The following is an 8,991-nucleotide window of genomic DNA, read 5'->3' as shown; positions in this document are numbered from 1 at the left end:
CCGCTTACACGCTAGTCAGGCGTTCTACCACTTGAACAGTATGTGCTGTGGTTTTCAAAGGAATGTTGCTCAAGTTTTCTCTACACCTTGGCCTTCTACGCGCTGTAGAGACCGAACAGAAGCACGCGTGAACTCGTGATAACAATCTTAGAGTAGGCGGATGATGAGCGCTTCATTATCAGCACAGACTATGTCGATTCGCGCCAAGTCTGGTGAGTAAGCAGCGTAACCGTCAGACAGACAGACAGCTTTATATATATAGATAGAAGATAGATAAGACATTACTGCATAATGTTTATATGTTTCATTTTAAGACTGCAAAGTGCAATGCACATATCCTTGCACTAGTACACTAAAGTTGTGTAATTTAACGACTAATAAAAAGCAATTAATGAAAACAAAATTTTTATAACAACCATTTAACCATAAATGCATGCATGCTACACAACTAAATACATTTATGAGTAAAATACAGATGGTCATCTTTGACGAGGCTCCTCTCCAGCTAGCTTGAAGCAGAGTGATACAATTTTTGATAGGGGGATTTCAACAACAACAGATAACAGTGCTGCAAATATCACTGACACTATCATAGTGAATGTATAGATCATATTTAGCACAGTGTCTGTGAATACCAAACTGGAATGGAGTGAACCAATAATGTAATGAATGACAATTGCATTTAGCAAGTATACTCCATAAGATAACCTGACTAGTGGGTCCCATCCAGGCCAAGAGAGAACACTGTTTACTACTCCTCCATAGCCAGTGTTACAGAAAAAGATAATAATGGAGATGCCAATACTCCAAGCCAATCCTGAAAACATCAGAAAAGTTGTATTCTCCCATTGTGAGAAACGTCTAGTACCATTCATATCCTCAATAGTTCCAAACAATGTATTCTTACACAGGTATAGTGCAGTTAACCACATCACCAAACACAACAACTGTTTAAACGATCTTCTAATTGGCAGATCAGCAATGCTGTACTTCTTGTAAAGAACATAGCCTAAAATTACACCAACCAAATATGTAACACCTCTAAAGAATGGAAGATTATATAACCCTTGCATCTGTTCTCCATAGTTCGGTCTGATATATATAGAAGCCCAGTAGTCATTGCTGAAAGCCACAACTCCGGTAACAACAATGCATCCAGCTATACATATAGCAATAATCATCAGTCCTGCAATCGGTGCATAAAATAAAGTCAATATGAATATTGGAGATAAAATGAACAGTTGCATTTCAGTGGCCAAATGCCAAACAGGAACAAGACATATATCTTCAGGAGAAAGGAAATTGTTAATAAAGAAAATATTATACCACCAAGTTGACTGACAGACAGTGAAGTCAGGCGAATGCCACATGGGACCTTGTGAAAAATGGACTAGTAGTTTGAATGCCACAAATGTTGCAAAGTAACACAGTGGTGCCAAACGAAGATACCGACTGACATAAAAATACAATATCCTAAACTTATTGCACTTTTCTATATCCTTAAACGTCAGATAAGATGACAGTGTAGCACTTATAAGAAAAAATGTATCTACTGCAAATGTTGAATTCATAATTATCTGATTAAACATTTTGGAAGGATATTTATCCCAATACTGTGGTGTATTTTGACTAAGTGGCAAATAGAACGATCTAATATTTATGTAGACATGAAATAAAACAACAATAAAGTTTGAAATTAATTTCAAAGAGCCAACCGCTTTAATGTTTGAAGAAGACTGTTTTGTAGATAAAAGCTCGGGAATCGTCCTATATAAAGAAAACATCAGAATAACTTTAGGTATGATACCATCGCAAGCTTTACAACAACTTTCTCCATCACAAAATGCCCCACTGAAATCTAAAAATGTTCCCAGTATTACAAGTCCTATCAGGATTCCAATTATTATGATCAGTACTATTGCTCCTGTATCATACTCCACATCAGTTTGAGGACAGAATGTAGGGGAATCACCAATACTAGTTAACTGTATACTAACAGTTTGTGTAGTATTACTAAATGGATTAACAGTCATGCTAGTAACACTGATAATATTCATCCTTGACAACACTAATGCAAATTCATTTGAAGAACATGTTGAAGGATAACACACTCCAACCTGAATGTTACTGGTCACACTAGTATTTATTGGTACAGGACAGTCTGAAGAATAGCACACTTCATCTTGATACTCTGATGGGTTATAAAATGTAGTGATATTCATTTGCATTGTATATATACAATAGTTTGTTTCACCCACTGGTGTGTTCTTCAAATCCATACACCCATCATAGTAACCAAGAAAGGTAGTGTGACCATATACTATACCATCACTTGGTTTACCCCAGGAGTCCCAATACTGAGCCATTAACTGGGGATGGGTTGATTGTAGCGCTGACAGCCTCTGAATGACTGCTTGACAATTACTACTCACACTGATGTGGGATGGAAACATTAGTTGAGGGCCATCTGATAAACTGGCACAGCAGCTTCCAACAGCAGTAATCACAAACAGCAGATGTAGCAAAATCGTCAGCATTATCACTGCAGAGACATGAACAGCAATAACAGTTCATTTACTGTAAGTTAGAAATACATTTAATTGTGTAGAATGTAGATGCAGTATACAGCTACAACCTGTTAGATTTCTCAAGGGTGTGCGAAACTATGGGCATCTAAAGTGGCACAAGGGCTAATTGTAAGCACAGTAATCTATATTGTAGCTGCTTCTCAAAGAGTTTTCAATTTTGGCATCACTGAAAACAAAGTAGAATGGCCGCATTGCTTTTCACTAATTGATTGTTGGTAAGGGCTGAAATAGATATCCATATTATCCGAATAACATTTACTATTCTGATAAATTTGGGTATTTTCTAATAATTTTCTTTGACACATAGCTTCCACATTTAACATTACTAAAAACTTAATTTTTATATTCTAAAGTGCTAGTAAAACAAGCAATCACAATAAAATATACAATGGTTTTATAGCAAGTGATCATGTCAATAAGTAATAGTTAGACTTCAGACCACAAGGGTCTAAGTAATTTAGTAACCCGATGGCCCTGTGTCGTGGCGCCTGAGCGAAGCGAAGACGCTACTACAGGGCCTGAGGGTTACTAAATTACTTAGACCCCTGTGGTCTGAAGTCTAAGTTATTTAGACCCTTTATGTAGTTGTTGTACCTTAACATTGTTGACAGCTGCTTGTAACAGAGAAATGTAGTGTTCATTACTAGAAACAAGCCATTACTCCACCTGTTACAGGTTTAAAATTAATTTTCAGGTGGCGATGCGTTACCAACGCTACCAGTCCGGGTGCGCGTAATAAACATGAAAAGGGTCTAAGTAAACATGAAAGGGTCTAAGTAAACATGAAAAGGGTCTAAGTAACTTAGACACCTCCAAAATCCACCAAATTCACCACCAAAAGGGTCTAACTCCATTTATTCCACTTACTCACTCACTTCACTCACCCATCACTTGCTTCCTCCCTCACTCACTCACTCACTGACACTCACTCACTCACCAACTGTCCGACTAACTCACATGCTCACCCGTGCATTCACTCACTCCAGCACTCATGCACTGTTGTATTCAGAGCTACACTACACTCATGCACTGTTGTATTTAATCCTCATTGCTTGCTACATGAGGATTAAAAACTAGAGCTAAGCAGCCAATTCTTTTACCAAGTTATCGTCACCTATGCTTGAGAAGTGCCTTTTGGCAAGCCAAAAGAATTTTTTGTGCAGCATTACCATGAGCCTTGTTAAGTTTCCTTCTTCAATCAGTGGCCATGGTTTTGCTCTATGTTAGAAACATGGGTTGTGGTCTGAATTGTGCATTGCTTCACTCTGCAGCTGGGTTTCACTAATGATAAATATGCATCCATTGCATTAACCCGGCTACACCCTCTTTCATGATTATTTGAACAAGCATTACATCCCTCAGGTGGAGCATTATGGACTATTAATACATACTGAAGGTTGTATACAATCACTGGACTGGACTTATGAACTGGACTACCGGACTCAGGTTTTTTTTCTTGTTTTAGAGTAGTCGGCAAATGTTGTTATTCCCTACAAGAGCACATGCACACAATTAACAATACAAAACACAACCACTAGACAACCATGAATAATACAAGCTATATACTACACAAGCTATTTAACTAAAGTTCTTAACATTCATTATAATTACAAGTAACGCGTGTGGCATTAGTGAAAGAATTCCACCAAGAAGTGGAAGATGAATGGGAAAAGTTTTGGTGGAGGAAAGATGGTCATGTTGTACAGCCAACTGGTTGCAGCTATTGCTACATTGAATACAGGCGGACCTGTCTACTTGGCGCTGCCTGTTCATCTTAGTATTGTGTACAATTAGCACAACAATTTAGTTCAGCAGTTATCGTTTGCTAATCAATCTTATATCCTGAACAGAAGCAGTTATTAGTTACATTGCTGACTATATATAAGATCCATATACTATTTTACAATGAAACTTCTCTCTCTTGGCATAATCTCCATTGTATGACTACCACTCTTCTTATTGTCAGAAATAAATTTTACAGTACATGTTTATATAGTTCGAATCCTGGGGTTGGAGGGATTTTTTTCCTTTCTTTGGCCCCTTTTCTGTTATACCTTTTCAGTCATTAAGTCAGTCACTATGTCAAGTCAATAAGTCTAAGTCCTTGAAATTAGGTTAGATAATCCTAAGGCTGCAGCACATGTTGTTGTCAGACCTTCGGTGCTGGTCACTGTAAAGTGTTAGTAATAATAAAGTATGTTATGCAGAACATGCACCCTAAAGGTCATTCGACTTAGCAAAATTGAGAACACAAATTAAGGGGTAACAGTAAACTGCCTTGCTATTCCATCATAACTGCAGCGACAAGTCCGGCATGGTCACACTGCTTTCTTGTATTTGTGTGTGTGTGTGTGTGTGTGTGTGTGTGTGTGTGTGTGTGTGTGTGTGTGTGTGTGTGTGTGTGTGTGCACGTGTGGGACATGTGGGAAGGGAGAGGAGTAGCCTAATGATTTATAGCAATAGTTACAACCAGTTTCCCAAATATTATTCGGAAAAGGGGTAAAGTCCAGTGGTCCAGTCCGCTAGTCTAGTCCAGTGATTGTATACAACCCATACCGATTTAAGTCGTATAATGAAGATACTGTACGTATAGTGTGCATAGGTCAAATCATGCATGATCGGTTAAATTTTAAGAAGCTCTATATACCTCATACCAAAATATTCACTTGTAATTTACAAATGAAATTAAGGCTGAAACGAATAGTACGAATATTCGTTATTCATTTGTTAAGAAATATTTCGTATTCGTTAAGAAATATTCGTTATTCGTTAAATATTCGTTATCGGATAATGTACACATTTAACCTTGAAAACATTTTGACAACTGAAAACTGTCATTTAAAATATAATTTTTCATCTTAATAATACATGTAAAGGACTTTTCGTTTTTAACATTTAAAGTTTTAGTAGTAATCAAAGTGATTTTGTCCCTTTCAAGCACCTAATTATACAGAAAATTCTTAAAGAATAATTCGTTAATTCATTCGTTAATTTGAAGAATATTCGAATACCTAAAATTTAATATTTGTTTCACCCCTAAATGAAATAGAAATCCTTTCAGATAGCATTTTAATGATTAGATAAACAAACAAGTGGAAGGAAAATTAGGCCCTAATAGGGACCATTACAATAAAAATTGACGAAACAAAAGTGATTATCTCCTCACGTGCATGCTGATATTAAAGTTTAGGAATTAAATCAGGATGTCAGGTGATAATCTCCCTTGCTCCATCACCTTTTATTGTGATAGTCCCTACTAGGTTGCAAAATTCCTACCATACATATATCCATTGAGTTATAGTACAGTTGTCTGAATGCATCGGATTGCCAGCCAGCAGAGGATCTCCTTAAACAATTGTGACCTGCTGAGCGAAAACCGGATGCTTTCGCAAAAGTATAGTTTGCCATAAAACTGTATTGAAATACACTGGGTAAAAATACGAGTGCTACACAAAAAATTTACACACGCTTTAATCGCATTTATATGCACTGACATTGGGCTCAAATTAATAAACACTATACATCACTGGATTCACCCATGTATGGAGAGTAAGAAAATCTTTGTTTCATATTTGCACAGCAAAGGATATGCGAGTTATGGGCGTTTGTTTACGATGCAGTAAAAACGTTAGTTGGAATGGCCCTCTTCTTTGTCAACACAGAGGAGTACAGGGAAAGCACTATACCTTGATAGATTTCCCAGTTCATGGTGCACAGATTGAGCCAAGTCTCATCTTTGTAGCTTGTTTTACTTGTGAGTTATGATCAATTATCTAAGTACCTGTAATTTATTTCCCTTCTTGTTGTTGTTTATCACTGTTTCAACTATCTATAGCGCTACAACCCCAAGACCATTCATAACAAAAGGCTGAGACTTTGGCTATCCACTCTTTAGTTACAATAGATTACAGAGATGCACTAAAATAGAATTCAAGGAATGTGCAAAAACGGCCGGTTTTTGCTCAGCAGGTCACAATTTGTTGAAAGTATGTTGGATCACTCTGAAGGAACAGTTGTATGAGTATAAGTAATACTGTCAAGTTGTCATGAAGGAGGCTGACTATTCTTTCCTTGATAATTACTACAATACAGTATTATAATACTTTATGAGAACTATTTACCTGTCTAATCTACCTAGCTTACACCCTTTTCATATGGTCACTTTAAACCTCACAGGTTAACGCATTCCTAAGAACCTCAAAGTCACAAGAACCTCAAAGTCACAAAATATCATAAGCGAGTTCAACCCTATAAAACAGTAGAATTCACAACCTGGGTTGAACTCACATGCAGTCAGGTCTGCAAAGCGAGTTGCTGTTTTTGGTGAAAATATAAAGTGCATAGAAGACAATTACAATGAATACCATCATCTGATGATTGCTTGTGAACAGAAACTGGGGATTACTCACCACAAGTTGAACTCACTTTTGAGTGTCCATGTGAATTCTATTTTGAATTCTAATTCTATTTTAGCCATCTAATTCAAACTAAATCAAACTATCTCACGATTTGCCCATGATTTGATAAGGTACACGTTTACACTAGCTATCTTGGAAACTGCTATGATGTGAGATAGTTTGAATTAGATGGCTAGTGTAAACAGGCTGATAGAAATATCAAATGACAAAGGATGATACCACAAAAGGAAGCTACACATAATTAGAGAAACCACTTATGGTTATATGATGAGCAGTTTATAAAGTTGCTAGTATATAAGGTTACCAATTATTGACCAAGGTCTATTATTTTTAACTTCATTGCAGTATTGATGAGATACATAGTCTAACTGATTTCTTTTAAAAATGATAGCCAGAATAAAATCAGAACACCTCAAGGACATTATTTAAGCACATCTATTCGATTCAGAGAGATATTGCAAAACTATCAGGCCATTTAATTTGTCACCAGATTTCTTTTGAGTTTGCTCAAGCACCAAAGTGAATGATAGTTTCATTGGTATACAAAATAAAGTTATTATGTATGTGGACAATAAGAAAGCATGGTCTATAGATAGCAAAAAAAACTCTTATTGGTTGAGAGATTACAAGTGCCAAGTATGTATCTATAGGTTCTGCCAAGTGTGACTGAGCATGTGATCCAATCTGAGTTGGGCTATAAAGAGGATGAGACAAAACTGATCTGTCCAAAATGCGACCATAATAATGTGGAAGGTTCAATGCTGTTTGATCCTGTAAATCTGTACGTACCATACTTTGTCTACCATTATCATACCGTATTGCCAGAAAGTTTGGCGGGAAGAAATTTTGGCAAATTTCATAGAGCTAATACAGATTTGTATTGGACAAACAATTTGCAGATTTTAGTTCGGCAAAATCCACTCACTCGCCAAACATGGTAGTACTAACCAAGGTTGCTATTTCATTACAGTAGTTAGTACCACTGTGGAGTTATGGGCTTCATGCAGATCATGTGCCAATCCAAAATACAACATGTGGTTAATGTACCTATCACTCTCTAACCAGTACAAACTTTCTAGTATAGCGGCTATCGCTGTATTATTGCACCTATCATTGTAAAGCCTCACTACCACAAGTACAGGTTGAGGTGGGGGAAGGTGGGGATTTGCATCACTGAAAATTACAATTCCCCACCCACTGAGGAGGTACTGCATGGAGATACAACCCCCACATACCCCAACAAATCTCCCAGTAGCAAAACCCGGGGTTAGCTGGAATTTGCATAACTGCCCATCGCGTATACGTGACAGAGTAGCTATTCACCAGTTGCAAGTTACCTCAAGCAGGTTTTAGTGACTACAGATTAGTCTGGCCCCCAGACCCGGATAGGGGCAAGACTAATGACAGACATGCAGTAAGTCAACGACCATGAAATGCTACATCGGTGTGCTTCTTGGACCGTGACAAATCCCCATCACCTCGGGAAAACTTGTTAACGGTCCGTTCCCGGCCCCACCAACCCCGCCTTCCCCTTGTACCTGTGGTAGTCAGGCATTACATTGATAGGCGCATAAAGCTAAGTAACAGTTTACGGTACATTTGCAGTTACCACTGTTGTTGCAATGCAATTTAACCGTATTGCAACAAACGTTGTACTGCAGATGCACCACGAAATGAGTTGCAATTAAGTGACGTGGTTCTGAGTGTAGTACGAGGTGTCGTACTGCGGCCGAACGTTTTATTGAAGAGGGCGAGGGGTAGGTAACGAGCCAAAATGGTCTATGAAATTTCAAAGTTTTGCGGTGCCCGGACCTACGAAATTTCACGTCGTTAGCTACCTACCCAGGCCTCGAAAGTGTGGAAAATACGCCTTAAGTACCTGTAGCTACATACGTACATTACAAAACAGATATTAACCTGGTTGAGAATGTAGCTCCAAATGAATACGCACACGAATACCACGAAGAAGAACCGAGGAGGATGTA

At 37.7% G+C, this 8,991-nt stretch overlaps 1 protein-coding gene across 1 annotated transcript; it reads right to left on the bottom strand.

Annotated features, from left to right (window-relative positions):
* Positions 1-376: 376 nt before the first annotated feature.
* On the bottom strand, positions 377-8,991 carry LOC136249370 (nose resistant to fluoxetine protein 6-like). The gene is made up of 2 exons (XM_066041341.1): positions 8,924-8,991; positions 377-2,542 (listed from the first exon to the last, which is right to left on the bottom strand). The coding sequence occupies exon 2, from the start codon at positions 2,535-2,537 to the stop codon at positions 480-482; it is 2,058 nt and encodes a 685-aa protein (XP_065897413.1). The 5' UTR covers positions 2,538-2,542; positions 8,924-8,991; the 3' UTR covers positions 377-479.

This window comes from Dysidea avara, chromosome 1, assembly GCF_963678975.1.
Source record: "Dysidea avara chromosome 1, odDysAvar1.4, whole genome shotgun sequence".
NCBI lineage: Eukaryota > Metazoa > Porifera > Demospongiae > Dictyoceratida > Dysideidae > Dysidea > Dysidea avara.
This window is presented reverse-complemented; position numbering and strand designations above follow the sequence as displayed.

Bases quoted from the DNA above. Each gene is read 5' to 3' on its own strand.
- LOC136249370 (XM_066041341.1), bottom strand. From the start codon at position 2,537: ATGCTGACGATTTTGCTACATCTGCTGTTTGTGATTACTGCTGTTGGA.